Source organism: Barbus barbus (genome assembly GCF_936440315.1).
Source record: "Barbus barbus genome assembly, chromosome: 37".
In the NCBI taxonomy this organism is placed as follows: Eukaryota; Metazoa; Chordata; class Actinopteri; order Cypriniformes; family Cyprinidae; genus Barbus; species Barbus barbus.
Genome location: NC_136715.1, coordinates 10,859,483 through 10,882,278, shown reverse-complemented (window position 1 = coordinate 10,882,278; position 22,796 = coordinate 10,859,483). Strand labels below are relative to the sequence as shown.

Below are 22,796 nucleotides of genomic sequence, written 5' to 3'. Positions count from 1 at the left end.
AGACGTGCCCTTTGCTTCCAGAAACTTCCCTAATTAACTGTGGCACTAACGTCTGCTCAGTCAAATACAATAAAACAGGGCTGGGTCTGTGTGTGAAAAACTCTGGGAATCGATTTATGTCGTATGAAGATCAAGCCGAGAGAATTACTAGAATCTCTTATGTGGGTTCAAATGCTTTTCTGATTTCTTGACATACAGAATAGATTTTCATGATGTGGAAGAGGCTAATAAAGGCAGATAAAAGAGCACAAAAACATGAACACATGCAAAATCTGTTGCAATTGTGTGACTGTTTATCTCACAAGGAAATGACATCACGTGTTGAGTGCATGGTAGCCTCATCCTTCCATATTAAACAGCAAAGGCAACACAGGACAAAAGCAGTGCAGTCCATGAGCCAGCATGCTGATAGACTTCCCCCATTCCCCACGCCGGTGTCTAATCTGCATGCAGACAACTTCTTTGTGGATATTTGGATTTCCTCACCATAGCAACAGAGCTGCAAAACCGTGCTGTACAACCTCTCATCAGACACAGTCGTGCCTAGGCATCGCACGGCGCGCGGGAGACAGACGAAAGGGAGATAAGAAGAGGAAAAACAGAGCTGGGAAGAGGACACTGCTGCCTCGCACCTAATTTTCTGTGGGAATTCTCCTCATTAGGACCATGACAGCTCAGTTACAACGGCTCCGAAGTGCCAAGGATCATGTTCACAGCCACCGGTCGAGCAATCATTCCTGCGCTCAGCTGAGGGACAAATGGAGGGATGCAACAATTTCACTCTTTGCTCACCATGACAGAGCCTCTCTTTGCTGAATCCTTTTGTGTCAGACTGCCAGGCTTCAATCAAGTGTGGTTTAATTGCGAGAGAGCGGCTGGAAAAGCCCCCTTCCTCTTCCACGCTGCCAAATCTGTTTGTGCCTCTGATTTTCCTCTCATTCTGCTCTCTGGTCTCTGTTTACCTCTGTCTGCTGCTTTCTCCACCCCTTTCCCTCAGTCTCTCATGCTTTCACGCTCCCTCCCACAGCTTGCTATCACTCCTCCCCTCGTGCCTTCAAAGCCAGCAGTCTGCTCATCACTCCAGGGCTGCTTGCTACATGATCTCTCAGAAAACAGTGTCCGCATCTTGCTCGAGCCGCTCAATGTGCAAGCCTTAAGCCTTTCTTGCCCAGGACAGCAGGATGCTCCTGCGCTGGAACTGATTCTCTGCTCGATTTTCCCTTCCCCTCCCCTTTCCTAATCTCCTGCCCTCTGACCCTCATCCCTCTACCCCTGACCCTATTCCCTCTCTTTTCCCCCTCTTTCTTGACCATGTTGCCATGTGTCTACCGGCTCCAGCCTGTCCTTGCCTTGCTCTTCTTCACTTTGTTCACTCAAGGGGAAAACTGTCCAGCAAGCTGCCTTTGTCCAGACCCTCACACTGTGGATTGTAGCGGGCGCGGACTTACCCGTCTTCCAGACGAGATCCCCTTGGACGTGCGGAGGCTGCTGTTGGCGAACAACTGGATCCCACGAATTCCTTCGGATTTCCTTGTGCTCTACAGCGACCTGGTCTACCTGGACCTCCGCAACAATTCACTCTCATACATCGAGCCAGGCACCCTTAGCACTTCCTCCAGGCTGGTTTTCCTGGATCTCGGTTGCAATAACCTGACCGAGATCCCCAAAGGGACTTTTGGGGAGTCGAGGAGCTTAATTAAGTTGCGCTTGGGCAACAACCCGCATTTGAGCATGGTCAACGAAGATGCTTTCATGGGTCTTACCTCCTTGCGTGAACTAGAACTAGAACGCAATGCCCTGTCTGGGCTACAGGTGGGTGCCCTGAGCCAGCTGCCCTCTCTCAGGGTGGTAAGGTTAGAGGGCAACCCTTGGGTGTGCAACTGCAACTTTGCCAACCTGTTCACCTGGCTGGTGGAAAACAGTCACAAGCTTCCAAATGGTGAGTCTTTAAATCTGACATCAACTATTGTAGCTTGTTGAACCTTGTTTCACTGTTGCATAAACGTTACTGTATGACAAGATTCTTTGCTATTTATATTACTCCAGATTAAACAAGGGACCTCTTCCTCTGATCTAAATTTAGCTCTCTCTCCCACCCCCACAATGACTACAAGGGATTTCCAGAGTAATGACAGATAAATGAGGACAGCGTGGAAACATTGTGCGACCCCTTCAAGTATGCAGTGATGCCCTTATCCTCAACAGAGCTCACGTTTTGCATTCCATATGGGAATGTGGTTTGTGATCGTTATACATGTTGTGCATGCCAAACACCTGCTTACACCTCACGTCTGCAAACACCTCGGGTGTGATATACCAGCCGGTTATGGACATGCTATTTATATGGGAACTTTCTTACTGCGCTGCTGTTCTATTGTTCTTTGGGGTTACAGTGATGGAAATAACCTATTTATGCTGATCTGTGATTAGTTTGTGGTAGAGTTCACAGAGGTTAAATGGATAGTGCACTCAAGAATATAAGTTCTGTCATCATTTACACACCTTCATACCTCTCTAAATCTGTATGACTTTCTCTCCTCTAAGGAACATAAAAGAATTAGAATTTTGAGAATATCTCAGTGATTTTTGTCCGTACATACGTCAGTGAAGTCCAATATTGTTTTAGACCCTACTGACTTTCACATAATGGACAAGAATAGTTAAATATTTTTCAAAATATCTTCTTTTATTTTCCTCACAAGAAAGAGGTTTGGGACAACACATATGTGAGTATTGATGTCAGAATTTTCATTTTTGGCATTTAATTATGATCTACTGGTGAGTACTGTGGTCATACCATGTTTTGGTTTGTCTTCACCAAAATTGTACCATAACAATACCATGACACATATATATGATAATCATTCAGTGAACATAATACCCTCACTGTGGTTGCAGTACTGTGCTGTAAGGGTAGTTCAGTATAAAAAATATGCTGGTTCTAAAAGCATAGAAAATCTCTAGTCTCAGACATAGTCGTAAAAACATTTGGTGAGACAGAGAGAGAGAAAATTTAAGAGCATCATTCTCAGGAGAAGGGTTAATATGGAAAAAAAAACAGCTTATACATAGATTCAGTTCACTGTCTGACAAATAAAGCTCAGTGTTGTTCTGTGAAATAGATGATGGTGGAGATGGGAGCTGGGGAATTTCCACTGGACACTTTAACATTCATCGGCATAGCAAATAGCAAAAAAAGCATTTTTACTTTCTGTGGATGCTTGTCTTTATATTGCTGAAAACTGAGTAGTAACAAAATATTAGAGATACAAATAAAATAGGTAAAATAAAATACAAAAATAGAGCACAAACATTGTCGTCATCGTCTGTTTTGTTTAGTTTTTTCAGTAGAAAGTTTACAGCATTTACACTGAAGTTGTGTTGCATTCTGTTCAAATAAATATTTTAATAATGTTGCAAACCCACAAGCAGCGTAAACTCATAAACCAGACAGTGAATAAAATTATCTTATCTCCCACTATCTATCTACATGCTAGATTTTTCCACAAGAGGACGGGGAATTGTATATACAATCCTAGTCATCTTGTCTCTGTGGATACAATGGAAAATATATAACTCTGAACAAATATTATATCTAATGTGCAAACACCATGCAGCCCCAGAGCTCCATTATATGTCATTTAGCCGAGCTGCTAGCGCTGTTTGTTTACATACGAACATGACCTTACTTTAGTGCAAGGAGATGTTAAGAGCTGCTTGTGGGGAGTAAACACGCGAGGGCTAATAAAAGACAGTCCTCATGAGTCTCATGAAACGTATAGGCCCTAGTCTTTGATAAAAGTTTCTGATGATTCAACCACAGTGAGCAGAAAATCATCTTTATTACCATATCATTGGGCCATTTTCATTGCATTTGCTATGCTAATGCACATTTTGATTCGGTCCTTGAAAAGATGTTTGTGCACTGGGTAAAATATGAGATCCCTCAGTGGCTCCGACAAATAAATTTCTCATGGGCTTTTAAAGCAGTCATTAGAGGCTCATAATGAATTGTACGAGAGAAGGGAGCAAAGCTCACATCAGCATCAGCGTCAGCAGCAGACGGTAAGCCAAAAGCAAAGCCAAGCCTCCGGCGTACCCACCGACAGGCTTGCCGTAGATGCACTCAGAAATTGAGTTAGGAACGCACATCTCACCTCATGTTTCCCACTTATTTCTGCATCATTGGGCTCTTATGACTTGAGGAAGTCCAAGAGCAGCTGGTTACAACTACAAACAGCCTAGAATGACCTTTGGAGCAAACATAAACAGATGACTGGACTGTGCATGGACAGCAAGTCCTAACAGGCTATTTATCTGCCTGAAGATGGACTTCACTTATGTTGATATAATGAATGAGAGCATCACACTAATGCATTCAGATTGATAACTGATGTGTTGTGATCTAATCAACTACTGCTGCAATTATTGATTTGAATACAGCAGATTATACTTGGTGCATTGTATTTCTAGTCTAAGATATATGATAGTAAATTCTCCAGAGAAAGAGAGTAGCTTCTAGAGAAACTGTATATGCTGCCTTAGGGTTTAGGAAAATGGAGTTTTAAATCAAATAAACATTAGCTCTTCTCCACATATCAGAGGAATAGTTTATTACTCTCTTGAACTCCTCAGTTGAACTGCTGATCTCACCCGAGATGCTTTGTGTTGGTCTGGTCAGAAATGCAATTCACGAATGCATATCTGCAGCATCAGAGCTCACCGTGGATTATCCCCTTAATGAGAAGATGGATTTCCCAGCAGCTGGAACGATCAGTTCTTCTATTTCTAGCTGCATGAGAAAAATGATAAGGGATAGAAACTGTTGGATTAGAAACGGAAAATATTACTGTAGATTATCCTCTCACCGTTCCTCAGGCTATGTTACATTGTTTGATCTCACTAAAATAATACCCAAAGATGAGTTATTCACTAGCATTTTTCTTAAATCATCTGCTGGTTTGGATTACGATGGTACAATAAGGGCCTGTGTAAGGGTCATTTCTAGGTCTTTTCTTATTGTCAAACATTAAAAACAAAAGATCAAGTTAATTACATGGTGCACATTATATAAATTAATCAAATCACAATTATAATATTGATAATTATTATTATTATTGATTACACAAGGTAATTATTAGTGGTGCATTAATTTGACAAACATTTTAATTCCAAAAAGAGGCTTTAGAAGTCTATACATTGTTTTATTTTCATCTTTGAGCATAAGACTATCACTGGCCTACATTTTTGGTGGGACATTTGTACAGAACACATTCCTTCTAGTAATTTCTAAAATGTAATTTGCATAGTTGTTGTTATTTACATTTAGAGATGTCCTGCATTACCTGGCTGAACGGAGATTCTTGATCAGTTCCAATCAAATCTCATAGAGCTGCTGAAATTAAATTATAATCTATCCAAAGATCTGTTGATTTGTCCATGTTTAAAATTGATTTCTGTGATGGGCTTTGGATTTTGTCTTACCCACACAAGAATGACCATTTTATTCTCAACCTCTCTGCTATCACACATTCATGTTTCAGATGCAATTGTCTACTGCATACAAACTGATATGTTCAGGTGAAATGTTAAGTATGCATTTAGGTTCAAGAGCGTATGTGATATGAGACTCGTTTTGGAGAATGAGGGTGTCTAGATAATCCTCTGTGAGCATCAACATCAAGAATAAACGAGAGCCCATTACAGTCAATCACTGCCAAACCTGATTTGTATCACCAAAGATCTAATCGTTTGAGCGTTTAATGGTCTTTATTCATCAATATAGCAGCTGCAACATTTATTACATCACTAAAATTAGATGATAGATAGATAGATAGATATATAGATAGATATTCTATGTTTATCGTGGCTGGTGTGTAACCAGTGCAGACTTGCTCTGTGCTTGTTTGTGCTGGTGCTCTCTTTCACACATTTTGATTTCCCATGCGCCCATGTGATCATATGCCCTGAGCACAGACTAGGCAGCCTGGCAGAGTGGGCTGCACTAGATAATGGCTGATGTAATGATATAATGGACGGATAGGCCCTTTATTGTGTGACCTTTAAACTATGTCTGGTGGATAAAGGCAAAAAGCTGGCCAGTAGGGGTCTTTTAATGGATTGATAAATACATATATGGTGAAGTTAAATATATGATTAATCTGATCAAACAGCGAGCCGGTGATATTCACTTGCCTTTAACTTTTTTTTTATTTTTTTCCTTTCTTTTTGTTTTTTACTATACATAGAAATAAAGTGTCCTTTTTAACAAAATCAATGTGAAAATCAAACTCTCTCTAATGATCATAAAGTTAAATAGTGGGGAAAGAAGTGTTGCTAATTTATCAATTCTGCATAACCATTTCAGCATGATAAGTAAAATTAATTTAACATCAAATCAAATATATACAGGTATATATAATAGACAACAGGCAAATCATAATTATTATTATTATTATTATTATTACAGACATTATCAATATTCATTGTTAGAAATATTATATAATTATTCACATATTTCTCAACATTTCTTTTCATTTCTCCTTGACTAGATGTAAAAAGTGGCATAGTTTACTCCATTCTTCCCCCATCTCAGGAATCTTTGTTTGCGTTTATTGGTTGTGAGAACTTGAATTCCCTGTTTAGTTTCACCCTATGAATGTGAAAATGTTGTGAAACATGAGAATGGTTAAGAAAATTACTTGACTCTTTGCTCAAAAATTGTGCTCAGGGGAGGATGTGCTCAGTGGACTTTCTCAGCCTACCAGTAGCCTCCACCATGAATCTTTTACGAGGGAAACAAGTGTAAACATGATCCGCGGCTGTCATTACTGCTCTTGGTTAAGACAGAACAAAGCACATCTATAATTAACATCACCTGTGACCTCAGACTGCCCTGACCAGTGTAACAGGAGTCTGAAGGGACTCATTTTAACTGATTTACAACCAGCTCTTTCCACCCAAGACGTGTTAACTGAAACCTTATGAACTGACCTCAGTTTAAAATGAGCATGTCTTTAAACCTAAATATGTCTTTTGGCTATATGCATGTTGTTGTTTTTCAAAGCAACTTACAGTTTAGTCAAGGTAAAGATTTTATCAGTATGTTTCCTGGGAATTGAACCCATGACCCAAGGCTTATTGGTTTGCACTCAATGTTGTATAACAAACCACTTGAACAAAAGGAGTCATATGACTTCAAATTCCGTCAGCTTTCTATCAGGTCTAGCCTATTCTATACGGTCTATCACATGAAGAAAATATGAACTAAACACGTGGACATACATGCCCAAATAAATAGATAAATTAAATTAACTTCCACCATCTGGCATGTCTAAGCCTGTATATCATCTGGCATGCTTTATTTTTGCATATATCCTTATTATGTAATAGAGCTCAAATAAATCCTCAGCACATAGTGTGTTTTCAGAGGCATGCATTATGTTCTGCCCCCTCTTTGTTTGTAATAAAACTCTTGATCCTCTCTGTCGTGTTGCTGCTGGCATGTTTCTGTTAGTGCGATAGCATGTATTTTTTGCATGCTTAAAATAATCCACCGTATGGTCTGCTTCATGCCGCAAATGGCATCCAGAGCATGTCTAAACGCACCACTGAGAGCAGTCGCATGTGTCTGTGACGTCACCAAATCCCCCGTATGAGGGAAACCCCTCCTGATTAGAATGAGTCACGCACAGCTCTTGCTGACACAGGACAGAGAGCTTCTTTACTATAATATGAGTCGCTCTCGCTTACTAATTCTCTACCTCCCCTTGACCTTTCTGTGAGCTCCATCTTTTACACTGATTTTGTGTTTAAATGCAAATGCATGCAAAACAGCACCGTTTTCTGAGCTCAGTCAAACAGCTCATACTTGTACCCTCAAAGAGAGCCTTTGAGTACCTGTGCAGTGTATTACAAGGTAGAGAGCAAAGCTAGAGTTAAGCTGAGGTCAGGCAAGGTTATCAATACGCTGAAATGCACACCGGCTATTCATGCACCTGCAGTCAATGGCCTGAATGTAGAGATGGGGACGATGCCAGACTCCAATATCAGGCTCACGTCGACCAGGTAAATCAATCACTGGCAAGAGTGTGTTACACTGGAGCATTCATTCTTCTTACCAGATGCTAATTTTCAATGTAATCCATCAAGTGCAGACATCACCTTGACGACATCCAAGTCACTTCGAATTGCTCGCTCGCTCAATGAATGGTGAATTTCAGTGTGGGCATAAATAGCAACTACGTCATATCTTGTAGCATTTAATCATAGCATGTAGCATTTGATTAAAAAAATAATGCTAATACATTTGTAGTGACATGATAAGTATTATGATATTACAAAAGTCTCTTATGCTCAAAAAAAGAAAATACAATAAAATCCGTAATATTGTGAAATATTACAATAGTAATATTACAATATTAAAAATGAGGTGAAAATAAACGTGTAGCGCGTTGTTGTTGTTCTGCCAGCACACCAAAAAAACATCCCCGCCATGTCTGCAGCTTCAACATAGTGACACCGCTCGCGTCATTCACAGTCGGGTTAATTGCAGAGAACATGGAGCAGAACTTAAATTTTGGCACGGGATTGCGGGTATTAGTAATAATTCTACTCATTCCTGCAGGTTCCACGCTTATAACGTGATAACAGATGACGGAATGCATAATTTGCACCTGCTTTTGAGTCTTGCTTATTTAAAGTGAAAGATAACTCACTTGCACGCTCTCTTATAGACCATTTTCTGTGCGCCCACAGATGACAATAAATTAAGGAGAGTGACAGCTTTTAAAGATTATGAGAATTTGCAAATGTGATATTGATTTAATACAACAGTTCAATAAACAAGAAGTTAATATTAAGTGACTTACTTGTCTGACTATAACACTACTGACTGATTTACTCTATTTTATCAATGAAAATATTTCCAAATAAAGCCACAGCTTAGCCACTCCGTATCTCTAAAAGCAAACACAGCGGTGTTTCATTCATGATTGAAAATGCGTTTTTTTGAATGAATCAGTGATCCATGATTACACATTCATAAAGACAGATACTTGCATAAATGAATCAGCCGTTTGAACTGTAAGATATCAGAGACTGAATCAGACAAATTTAAGATTCCATCAGAACATTGAAACATGAGAAGCTGAGATTCCACAAAGAGAGGCTCCAAGAAACAGGATGTCATAAATCTGTCCAGATCCTAGCACCAGCTAGTCTGAAGAAAGCCTAACCAGCAAGCCTCTTTCCCAAAACAGCTTGCAACATTGAGACAAAAGAACACTTATTGATAATTCCAATTCAGGAAAAGACTGTCAAATTTGTTGCAAGTAATCAAGACTGATGGTCACATGTAAAACTGTGATAAAAAAAATCACGAGCTCTTGGGAGGGTCTCGACACACAGAAGACAAAGAAGACTGAAAGTCCTTCATTCATAGAGACAATCTGTTCACATGTACTAAAAATCATCTTAAAAGGACATACGAGTTATTTCTCTGCATAGAAATAACCTATATTATGTTTGTAAACTACACATTAGATTATCATGCTTTAATCAAATATGTATGGTTTTTTTAATCACTATTGAATAGCTGAAGGATTCAGATGCATATTTGGTATGCATGAGTTTGAAAAATCATGCTTTAAATGTTTCTTCCAATCAATTCTTTGTCAAATGTATCATAGTCTTGTTATAGAAATCATGTTCAAAAGTATACTTTGCAAGAGCTTGTAAAGTTCAGACCTCTGACTGAACAGATAACGTTGATTTATTGACCTGGTGGAGGAACAAAGCAATACCCCAAGCAAGGACAGTATCTAATTGGTCAAGACGTCCAGATGGGACGGTCTGAAAGCAGAGTTTAAAAACTCAGGACACCATCAAACTCTCTCTTACTCTTCTTCGTAAAAATGCTCTCTTAGTCACTCTTACACTCTTGGTCGCCCTTCTTCTCTTTTGCCACCGCGTGCTGCTCTTTGAGCGTGCTCTGGCCCACGTGCCAGCTGCTACCGCGATGGAAAGAAAACCAACCTAGTCTCGTTACATCCTTTTATTTTTATTCTTTTACTTTAGTTTCTTTTCTTTTCTTTCCGTGGAGTTTCGTGTTCTAATGTAAGTTTGCTACAAAGTCCAGCTCCGACTGCACTCGCTTCAAACTTCGACCAGACCAACTCCGCATCCTCAGCCAATGCCCAAGACCTCACTTCAAAGACTACTGAACTCTCAACCAATCAGACACTTCGGGGAACCCCCTGGCCGCAACGACGACACAAAGGAAACCCCGTTACACAGGCGAAACAAGCAAGTACACATCCAGGTTCTAACTGAATCAGGTGCATTTAATACCAATTTTATCCTCATTGAGAAACTCAAAGCGAGGGTTAAATAAGTGATTGATGGTTGTGCAGGTCTATGCAATTGAACATATTGCTGTAAACTTGGGATTTCACATTTCCATTCTCTTAAACTCATCCTTTCCTCACTTTCTCTCTTTCTGCAACGTGTGAATGCTTGTGTTCATGTGTTAGATTAGTTTGTCTTAGGTTTATATAAATAAAGTCTTATTTATATTGAAAAGAGAAGTATCTTGTGTTTTGTGCTCATAAGTTAATGTCTTAATCTGCCGATTTTGTTACTGTGCTATTTAATAGTGTTTTCACTATATTTTGTATTTTAATATCCAGTGCAGAGTTTGTTATACGGCTCGTTCAGTGAATCGCCGTAACAGTGATTCGGTTCAAATCTCTATAAAATCATAAATGATTCCCTTTGAGCTAAATTAAACTATTTCTTTAATTTACATATTATTATTACTTTTATTACGTTACAGAACGAATCAATTGAATTAATGATTCAGTCAATTCAGTTTAATTTTTAACATAATTTCAGTTATTTAAATCATTTAATATTTCTGTATTTAAAATTTTATATTCAAGACATTAATCTCAACATAAATTGGTGAATTTAATTGCACCCATGCCACCTCTGAGCCTCATTAAACGTCTGAAAATGTACCTCCAAGCCATTATTGCGGTGTTCTTTGTCACCTCTGTAGTACAAATAATTTTTTTTATTAATAGTAATTTCATATGATTGGTAAATTATTTGTCTTATTCTACTTCTCATTATATTGTTTTAAGTAGAAAGTTTTAAATGATTCTAAACAGAATAAAATTAGTAAAATGCCATTACAAAAGGTAAAAAGAAAATGACCCTGTAAATCATTTAGAGTCAAATCACCTCGTACTATGAAGGCTAATTTTTCATCAGAATTTTTCATTATTGGTCAGAAGGTGCTCCTATTTTTTTTTTTTTTTTTTTATGAAATTACAAGAAAAAAAAAAAAAACTGCTCTTAAACTGGGTGTGTGACAATGTATTGGCTATAGCAAGTCTTGGTACTGAAGCAGTGTAGCATATCTATTCCACCAAGACCCCAAGACATTAACATTGTCATGTACATTACCATGCCAATCCTTCCAAGAGTTGTCATGATAGAAATATATTTCAAGAGTTCACACTTACATATAATCAGATTGAGCAAATAGTAAGCATATTTGGCATGCTGTCCGAGAGGAGGGCTCCAAGCTTGGAATATAGCCCGAACTCCCCTATCCCCTAAACTGGGATAAGAAGAGTGAAGAGTTGGGGTGGTAGAGGGATGCCAGAAAACTGTTGTGGGATAGTTGGCTGTGTATATATATCGTGCTAATTAATTTGATTATCTAAACAAGCTCCACCTGTGCTGAATTGTTTGATTATCTGAACATGCTCCTCCCAGACTTTGTTAATAAAACATAATATATTAAGTTGCAGTCTACTTTTTTTTCAGTCTCCAGAGAGGGTGACATTCATCCTCTAATTCATGTTTGACAATATCACATTGATTTAGGGAGTAAAATATGGATGTAAGCAAGAGAGCAACAATTTTGGCCCTCCAAAATACCTTTGTCAGAGAACAAGCTTTGACAAAGGATAACAGTGTGATCTTCTGTGTGGCTCATAAAAACCCACCATGCTGACAGTTGAAAGTGGCGCATTATCAGATTTGAAGCAACACTGTTCAGGTGTATAACAGGGTCATATTAAATGTTAAAACTGACAGAATTAGGCTTACTCCCTGCAGCAAAATCTTATTTAGGTTGAAAGGTCAGAGAAAATCTGTGTGATTAATCTCAGCGATCCCGAACCCATGTTAGACAGAAGACTATCTTTTGGCACTCATGAGAGAGAGAGCCTGACACTATCTAGGCACAGCTTGTCTGAGATCTTCTCATTAAAAGCGAGCGAGTGTGATAGTTTTCCTCTGGGCCTCTTAGCGCTATCCGGGAATCTGACCGGTTTGAGTGTTCACAGCTCTGCTTTCACAGCCGAGGGTGTGAAAAGACCTAGTCTATTTTACCGAGTTTGCAGTGTTAACATGTACCTGAAATAACATTTAAGATGCAAAGTTTTGAAACAAGTCATTTAGCGTAAATGTGACCCATGCTGGCAAACTGTGTCAGAATGAGGAAATTTTCAAAATTAATTCTTTTTATTTTCGCATTCTACATTAAAATTCCTTCGAAATTATAAAAGACCAACAATGACAGAGCTAGAGCCGTTTTAAGGCCAGTCAGTAGAGTTAATTTTGAGAAAAATCGAGTTAAAGTTTTCTGAAGATTCCAAAGCAAAATCACCAAGCAATAATTATTATATTATTAATCACAATATAGCTATTTTTATCTTTGTTATTAAAAATAAGATAAAAGAAAATAAACATTACGCCTTTTCTTTTAATGGTTGATTAACATTGAGACATATATCAAGACCTACTGTAATGCATGGGTCTAATATAATATCTAATCTAATCTATAGAACTGTTATGATGGCTGTTGTTGTTGTTGTTCATTAAATATTATAATTCAATAAATAATATTTTATATAAATAATAGTAGTATTTAATAATAGTATTTAGTATTAGGAAACAATTTGTGTGTTTGTGATGGTGATTTTAGTTACATTATTCCGCTATTAGTTGGCGAGAAATGACAGTCAGCAGTAAAGACTTGTATATTGAAAGAGACTGAAACAGGGGTGTAAACTAGGAATTAATTTTTACTAAATTATTTTTACTGTAACAACACCTTGTAAGACGCAGCCAACAAATGCACTGAGCAGCACTGTAATCGGAAATCTTATTAGACAAAGATATCGCTTCCCTCAGCTGACATTGAAACTAATGAGATTGAGCTGAAGAATGAATGCTGTACCAGATGCAGGTAATCACACTCGCTCAGTCAATCTCTCTCATAATACTCTACAGTGAGCTTTAAAAACAGTAATTACAATAAGTTTTTAATGAAGCACCTCAAAGTTCCTTCATTACTAGTGTAACGGGGCGAACGAGACGTGAGGCAAGAGCAGGAGCCCACCAATGCAGAGCAGGTGGAACTGCAGACCACAGCAGGAAATGGGACCTAGGGAACACTGAGACACACAAGACAGACAGAGCATTTGTGGCCCCAAGGGCCAGGACAGGGAACACAAAAAGTTCATCAGAAGTTTCTCTGGTGACCATTGAACGGGCAGACAGATCAGTGACTGACGTTAGACAGACAGTTCATAATTAAATGCATTGGTAGAAATGGGACAGATAGATAGTTCAGAAGTCAGATCATTGACTGACACAGGATGAATAGGCTGTTCATTAGTGACCTCCTTGGCAATGACAGGGTTATGGTTTCTGGGCTCACAACTGGACTAATGGGGCAGATAACAGGTCTCTTATTAGGAACTGGACAGACAGGTGGTTCAACATTAGACTCTTTGGGGAAACCAGCTGCACGTGCAGACACCAGTGGTGCATCCTTCACACTGGATACCAGACTAGGATACTGAAGGACTGACCTTGGATATCTGGGTGTGGCAGAGAGAACGTGACAAGACTCTGGTTGATCAGCGGTGACGTGAAGAGGTTCTGGATGGTCAGTGGTGACGTGAAGAGACTCTGGATGATCAGCGGTGATGTGAAGAGACTCTGGAAGATCAGCGGGGACGTGAAGAGACTCTGGAAGGTCCGCTGAGACGCGATGAGACTCCCGATGAGACAGATGGTCAGCGGTGACCTGAAGAGATTCTGTGACTGGACTTGACTCGTGAAGATTAGCTGTGACTTGACTTGACTCGTGACGATCAACTGTGACTTAGCTGGACTCACTATGATCAATTGTAATTTGACTGAACTCTGGCAGATCATACGAGACATACACAGGCTCTGATACATCAGCCGCAATGTTAATGGGTTCTGAGGCGGCAGCAATGACATGACGGGGTGTTGTTGTGAACAGGCTCCGCTGTCGCCGCCATTTTGTGAGCGTGCTCTAATGCAGCTGCTATCTCGGTCATAGATGTAGTGTTGCGTTCATCCTCCGCAACACCCACAGTAAAACAAAGAGCCAACAGTCAACGAAGTGATGAGCGCGGACCCTCGTGTCTAAATTCAGACTGTAAAGGCTTATTTAACCCATTGAAGAAAATCTCAATCAAAATAATGTCCGGTAAATCTGAATAGTTGGCAATGGCTAAAAACTCTCTAATATGGTTCTCCAGTGATCGTGGGCCTTCTTTAAAGGCAAACAATAATCTTGTTGTGTCCATACCTGACAAATGTGCTGGATCCTTGTGTGGCCGAGTATTCTGTAACGGGGTGAACGAGACATGAGGCAAGCGGATCCAAATTCAAGCTTTTATTAATAAACATAGTCAAATCACAGGCAGGGTCAAACAACAGCAAAGGGATATGGCACAGGCAAGACACAAGAGTAATCCTAGGGCAAGCGTGGGTCTTGATCAGCAAACAATATCCAACAGGGCAAGGCATAATCCAGGAGAGATAATCCAGGTATACGAGCAATAGTCCAAGGGAGGTGCAAACAGAGTCCGAACGGCAAGGCAAAGGGTTAATCCAGGAAACACGAGCAAGAATCAAAACACGAGAAAACACACAAGGCAAGGCAAGACTATGACAACTACGTGGGCTCCGTAGAGTAGCTATCGCTAGAAGAGTCAAGTCAAGTCAAGTCACCTTTATTTATATAGTGCTTTTAACAATGTAAATTGTGTCAAAGCTACTGCACAATATCAAAAAAGGAAAATAGTGTGTCAATAATGTAAAATGAAAAGATAAAAAAAAAGATTTTCAGTTAAAGGCATTTCATTATTGAATTCAGTGATGTCATCATCCAGCTCAGTTCAGTTTAAATAGTGTCTTTGCAATCAGGTCGACGATATCGCTGGAAATTAAGTGATAAACGCTATACAATACTCGGCAATGACAGAGAGGAAGTCCAAGGCTTATAAAGTGTGTGTGATTGTGTGATCAACTGTGTAATCAGAGCAATGTGAGATTGGTGACAGCTGTGTGTCGTCAGTGCAATAGATGATGGGAATTGTAGTCCAATGGTGAAGTGTAACAGTGGTGTAGTGCAAGAGTCCATGCGGTGAGCGGGTGACCTCTGGTGGTGAGTGCACGGAAGTTCATGGAACTAGTTCTAATGTGACGCTTTTGAAATAGTAACGGAGGCTTGGGCTCAGCTGTAAAACTGTAAAATTGAGATTCGAATCCGTGGCAGATGGAAGTAGTGCACATAAAAGTGGGTTTTTAAAGACACTCTGGCCTCGTGCCAATAACAGCCGTGTTGATATACAACAATTTTGCACGGATCCAAATGCAAGCTTTTATTAATAAACATAGTCAAACTAGGGTCAAACAACAGCAAAGGGATATGGCACAGGCAAGACACAAGAGTAATCCTAGGGCAAGTGTCTTTGCAATCAGGTCGACGATATCGCTGGAAATTAAGTGATAAACGCTATACAATACTCGGCAATGACAGAGAGGAAGTCCAAGGCTTATAAAGTGTGTGTGATTGTGTGATCAACTGTGTAATCAGAGCAATGTGAGATTGGTGACAGCTGTGTGTCGTCAGTGCAATAGATGATGGGAATTGTAGTCCAATGGTGAAGTGTAACAGTGGTGTAGTGCAAGAGTCCATGCGGTGAGCGGGTGACCTCTGGTGGTGAGTGCACGGAAGTTCATGGAACTAGTTCTAATGTGACGCTTTTGAAATAGTAACGGAGGCTTGGGCTCAGCTGTAAAACTGTAAAATTGAGATTCGAATCCGTGGCAGATGGAAGTAGTTCACATAAAAGTGGGTTTTTAAAGACACTCTGGACTCGTGCCAATAACAGCTGTGTTGATATACAACAATTTTGCACGGCTACTCATGTGATATTGCTTATTTATCTAATTCTGTAAAATCAGCATTTAGTCATTTACAAATGCTTTGCCTTTACAATGTTCTGACTCATTCTTCCCCTTTAAATGTAATAAAAATCAAACACTCCCCTTTAAGAGCGCTGAATAATATTAGCTGCTCCACTTTTCATCTTACTTTTTTATGGTAGGGGAACATACTGACACCTCAGTATCAATCAGAGCATCCTTAGTAGAACAGTTCCTTTAAATAAACTTGAAATTTAACTTTCAGAATACAAACATATTTGAAATTTCCTCAGGCTCTTCAGGACATGCTGCTTTTGCCTCTTTTTGTCCTCCATCAACACAACATATAAATCTCAAACAGTGTTTAAAATCTCCTTGAACTGTGGCACATGCAGTGCACCCGAGGACACATAAATATGATTGAAATTTCAGAAACCACATTTCCACGAAATGTTGCTGCCATATAGTAGGCTTCCCGGGCCACTCGTTCAAGTACAGTAACCTGTGATGGAAATAAATCATTTACCAACCTTAAACAGGCCACGATGCGCTGAGGTCAAGAATATTTCCTGCAACACTGAGTATTGATTTATTTCTCTTCTTATGAACACAGCCTGTGCTATCCATTTCCTAAGAACCAAAATAGAAGAAAAAATTACATCTTGAGCAGGTATTGGTGAAGTCTTAAGCAACATTAATCAACCTGAAGAGACAGGTGGGGGTCACACGATCAGAGAGAATAGCCTCTTAATGTGCCAAAGGCCATTGTCTAAAGTTAGCGGAGCGGTGAGTGTGTGACGAAGCTATGTGAATATAAATACAGGCAATTTATCTCCTTCATCCTCCAGCGAGTTATCCTGATGCTAAGGCACAGATGAACTCTCCAAGCTCACATTTCAGATTCGTTCTCGAATCTGATGTGAAAATCAATACGCAGATACATAGACTCTTACTTAAAAATTTAAGAGAAATTCATATGTAAATGTTGTCGGTCCCTGGGGACAATACAAAATAAAAAAGTTTACAGTGGGAGATGTGTTGCAGCAAATGAGACATTGTGCTCAAGCAGGTGATATGAGTTTTGAGTCCGGCTTGAATCACATCCTCTTCCTTCTTAGAAATAAAATTATGAAACACACATTAATAAAAAAATAATTAAAGAAATCCTATATGCCTGTAGATTAGCTAGCTAGAAAAATGTTAAGACAGAGAAACTATGTATATTTTGTGTGTGAGAGAGAGAGAGAGAGAGAGAGAGAGAGACAGAGATGTAGAAACTGTTGGCCTATATTTTGTTCATTATGTGTATTTTAATAACCAATTTGATGATTATTTGACCAAAACAAATAAATAAATAAGAGAAATGTTTAGACGTACATGTAGAAAGATGTGTATTTTGTATATATTTTGATAGTTATTTTAAGACGACTGCTTGGGGGGCGGGGGGACTTAGAAAAAAAATTAGGATAAATATTTAGACATAGAACTATGTATGTTTTGTGTATTACATTTTAATAAGCTAAAGATCAACTATGCAGCACTCCAGTGCTTGAGGTTTTCCATTACATTTGTCTCCAGCAGCGTCCACGCACCTGCTCTGAACTTGGCTTCACCCGATAATTCCACATTTGTGTTAATCATATCAACATTTTATGCCTGATACCTGCAGGGAATTTATCCCACAAAATGTATTTATCTTGGAAGCTAGTCATTTTATGCAAAAAATACACTCCAGTTTCTGTGGAAGTATTAACATTTTAATGTTCCCTGCTAAATATCAGTCAACAGCTCCACGGAAGTTGATAATCTCATGACCTGTGACGATGGTGCTGTATTACAGTGGACAGATGACACGTTAGACATTATGTTTGTGATAGAGACAGGTCAGGAATAGTCGTGGCTGTCATGGAGGACTGGTGACTAATGCAACGAGATATCGGACTGATATCGTTCTGTGAATAAACATCCTGACAACCTCAAGATCTGCAGAGTGTATCAGTTCACAACTGTCTATTATGATGATTACCAGCCAACATGCTTCCGTTTTCAACTGGTAATTTGTGAACATTTCCTCTGTACTGACTTGCCAGAAACTAATATGAGTTTCAGTGCATAATAAAAGCACAAGGCTGGCTGGTGACAGGACTGGGGCTGAGGCCATGACTGCGACAACCCATAATTAAAATGTCTTCATAGGCTTTAATTGTTACATCAAGTCCTTATAAATGAAATTACACGTCAGTTTAATGCACACTGTAAAACATCTGACTGTGAATGTGACAGCATATTACTGGCTACTACTTATGATACTGTTATATATCATAAAATCACAGTATCTCATTGAAATGGAAATCATTTCAGAACTATTATGGTAAATTGCTGCTAAATTCTCATTTGTGAGTTAACAAATCCTTCATTATTTGTCCCAGGTGATTAAATGTGAGTGAAAAAAAAAATTAAGAATGAACATATATACATTTTTATACAGTTATGCATTATTTTAAATGGTATTCCCCTAATGAGTGAAAATGACCTTGTGTGCACTGATTTCACAGTAAAATTCTGAGTACGGTAATTTACTGTAAAATATTAGTTAAACCATGTAAAATGTAAAATGCTTGCAGCATTTTACAGAGCAAGTGAAAATGAGAGAAGCTAGATTCACACTTCTGTCGTCTTCTGCCGTTGTGCAGATATCCCACACAAACTGTGAGTTAGCTCTGGATATAGTTACATCTCCCACACACAGCCTCACGCTCCAGTGCATCAGATGACCTGGCTGTTAAAAGCAATGAAAGCAAACATGTCATCACTCCCATTCTTCTGTGAGACTGCACGTTTTGACTGCGAGAGAGAGAGAGAGAGAGAGAGAGAGAGAGAGAGAGAGAGAGAGAGAGAAACGAGTGAAAAGCCCGTTGCTTGTTTTATCATCTTTGGATCTCATTATATGCTCCTGCTGTTTTATTTCTTGCATCTAAGCAATCAGCCATAGAAGAAAGCAAGCCCGCCTTGATATGCTCTTCAGAACTCATTTACTTTTCTTTCTTATTTCTTTTTATTTTCCGCTCATTTAGACGAAGATGCGTTTTTCTCTATTAAATTCCTCCATGTAAACTCTAATCACACTCTTATTAACATCTACTCGCATACACAAATATATAATTTACATTTATATAATGTGAGATGATTATATTTCTCTGTGCAGCTGAAAGCTGTTGTCGGATATTCCTCTCTGTGTAGATTTCATGATTATGTGCTGTCGATGTGCCCAAGTCTTATATGCCCTTGATTCAGTCTCATTAACACGCAGCAGTGAATCAGCGGGGCCATGCTGTGTGTGTGTGTGTGTTGTTTTAAATGAGTGAGTGCTGACAATCTGACTCCTGTCCTGGTCAAATAGCGGCATAAATAAACATGAGAGCTATTTTAGGCCATCTCATAAGCCCCCTGCTATTTCGTTTCCATCTAAAATATTCAAAAGTCCAGGATTCCATTTGTGTCAGATGAATCTGATCTGAATGGCCATACAGAACAATTGTCCAGTCCTTGGATGTTAACTAATAAAGCTCTACTATTACTGTCATTATGTTATCATTATGTTATATATCTGTTGTGTATTTAGTCTAATGTATTTAGTCTAATTAGTCTAATATAATTTATTATACTGTTTTGTGTTTATACAGGTATAGAGGGTATGGAGTGTTCCTTGCCCACCGACGGACGCCGTGTGCCTCTCAGCCAGCTCTCCCAGGACAGTTTTCGGGAGTGCCAGATCACCCTCACCCTCACTGATTTCCTCATCATCATCTTCTCGGGCATCTCCGTCTCAGTGGCCGCCATCATGGCCAGTTTCTTCTTGGCATCCACCGTCCACTGTTTTCAGCGCTGGAGCAAGGGCACTAAAGGAGACGAGGAGGAGAGTGAAGAATGAGGAGGGGGTTTAGGGCCGAACGACCTTCAATCTGATTCAGAGCGCAAACAAACAGCATGACTGAACAGACACCAGGTAGAACTCGAGCAGAAATAACCTGATTGATAGTGTCTGCACTAATAAAGTGACTAGTACGGATGCAGTGCCCTCAGAATCGAAGGATATTTGGTATGAAAGCGAGCCTTAGTATGCAAATTTCCAGGGATTTACTTGTTAAAGGAAATTCTTTGAGATCTTGTCCTGCAGTAGAGTTTTAGTGTTGTTGATTACTCGTGTCTGTACTTCATGTAGTCAATATAAAGTTAGCAAAATACAACTGTGCTACTTGTTGATTGTGCTAAATGAGCACAGGTAGACAGCAATGGTCCAGACAAGCACTGATGATCCATGGTGAGGAGTTATCACTATAGAAAGTCATGCAAGGTAATGTTGCAGCTTTATACAGCCAAGTATACATTATAGAAGCCATTTTCCTTCAAGTTTGAAAGGATGGGAAAAATAAGTTAGACCTTAGAGAGATTTCAGAAAGCATTACCTGTAATTGAAAGTATAGCGCTTAATGTGAATAGTCGTGGCAAATACCGCACTTTAAAATGGTCCCACCTGGCATTGTCCCTCAAACCACCAGGTGCACTGGTTCAGCCCAGATCTGCCAAAGAATGCTTTGACTGAGGGACTGAGGTTAATGTGATTTGAAATATAGATTTATTTTTCTTTAAATAAAGTTTGTGATCTTAGCAAGATTACATTTATTTAGCGTAATTATGGTACTACTCACATATGATGATATATAATATCCTTAATGTGATTAAAGACAATATCTATGAGATGGAGATAAGTTTATTCTACAAATGTCATTGTATTATTCAATTATTTATGTCTTAAAAGTATATTTAAAAAGGCATACAGTGGGCCCAAAATGTATTTGAGCATTTAAGTCAGACATTGCAATACGTAACAAAATACTGAACCAAGCAAAAGATTTCCTGTTTGGTAAAAAAAAAAAAAAAAATTGACTTATATGATACTATCAAAAATTTAAACTGAATTAAATATATACACAATGAAAAAAAAAGGTAAAATTAAATTGCAAAAAAGTCCCAGAAAAGTGACATTTGAACTGACAAAAAGGTTCTGCATTCTTCATTTGCTGATGTCACATATATTTGTTTTTTTTTTTTATAACAAAATGATTTTCACACATTTTTAGGTGCCACTTAAGTGTCCAAATATGTTTTGAGGCCACTGTACGTTCACGTGTCTACAGATTGCTGTCTAGTGTCGACTAATAATAATACAGTGTGTAACTAACTGGCGTACATTTCTGTTCATAATGTCAATTCCATCAATTGCAAGAATATTATTTTGTCAATAGAGCATATGGGGGAAATGGTTTTCGAATGTCAGAAAAATACATTTGATTGTTTGTGTTTTCCTTTATGAATATTTCTATCAGTCTTGCTTCTTTGATATCCTTATTTGAAAGGGCTTCATATAGAATTAGGTTAATGTCACAATTTCAAGAATCCCATTCATTAATATCCTAATATATCACCGTCCTCTGTTGCATTGTTGCTTTTGACAGATGCTCTGGATGTACTATTTCCCAGACGGGTATCACAACTTCATTTTTGCAGTGCATGAATAATTAATTAGATGTGTAAACTGAAGCAGACAGTGTGCTAGCCTTCAAAAATGTTGGGGATGGAAAAAGAAATCATTGTGATTCAAAGACCATCTTATTTTAAAATAATTCTATTCTGCTCACACAACCTCAGCCATCATATTGTGTTGGATGTAAGAAGCACGAATGCATATTAATGTAATGTAAATATTCTGGTGTCAGGACATGGTTGACCCATATGCACAAACTTTCAAAGCCTGACTGTAGCATGAAACCAAACCTGCAGCTATAAAATTGTCATATTGAATGATTTATTTTTTTTACATATATTATGAAACAGCTGTTGTCAACCAGTAAAAAAGCAAACAAACAAACAAACAAAAATGTTGTATTTGCAAGTGAAATGACGCATCGTTAAAAAAAAAATCTAATTGTAAACGAATATTAAAGACACTTACTATGCCATGACAATAGAGCTGTTCAGTCATGATGTCAATTTGTTTGCAGACCTCAGCATGGCTTCCTGTTAGAATTTCGAATTGGTTTTTTGAATTGCGTTATGAATAAAACAAGAAAGATAAAGTAATAACAATAATGAGAGTAAACTATACGAATAGACATCAGTGTTTACAGTCAAATCTCACATGTGAAATTTGCAAAAAAGAAAGCAAAGGTAGATATAACGAGAATCAGTTGTAAATTAAGCATCTTATTTTAAATTGCCAACTCGTAAATCAAAAACCGCTAACTTATTTGAAATACCTGAGGCAACTCGTGACCTGAACGTTTTTAGTGCTACAAACATAACAGTAGCTGATTTTACACGGATCGGTTGAATATCGACATTTGCAATGACAAAATGTATCAAATCTCCATAATCAGTACTTTCCTCTATTGTCTACAACAGCAAGTAAAATATGGCGTTCATTGCTGTACCATCTGTTTCTGAATTCAGTATGTGTCGTTTGAAAA

General features: G+C 38.6%; 1 protein-coding gene across 1 annotated transcript; it reads left to right on the top strand.

Moving 5' to 3' along the window:
* Positions 1 to 382: 382 nt before the first annotated feature.
* lrrc38b (leucine rich repeat containing 38b) lies at positions 383 to 21,156 on the top strand. Its single transcript, XM_079396364.1, has 2 exons — positions 383 to 1,939; positions 19,953 to 21,156. Exons 1-2 carry the CDS (start codon positions 1,312 to 1,314, stop codon positions 20,198 to 20,200), a joined length of 876 nt encoding a protein of 291 aa, XP_079252490.1. The 5' UTR covers positions 383 to 1,311; the 3' UTR covers positions 20,201 to 21,156.
* The last annotated feature ends 1,640 nt before the right edge of the window (positions 21,157 to 22,796 follow it).

Excerpts from the sequence above, each read along its gene's own strand:
- lrrc38b (XM_079396364.1), top strand. The coding sequence starts at position 1,312 with ATGTTGCCATGTGTCTACCGGCTCCAGCCTGTCCTTGCCTTGCTCTTC. Across the intron at positions 1,940-19,952 it reads CAGTCACAAGCTTCCAAATG|GTATAGAGGGTATGGAGTGT; the intron begins GTGAGTCTTTAA and ends GTGTTTATACAG.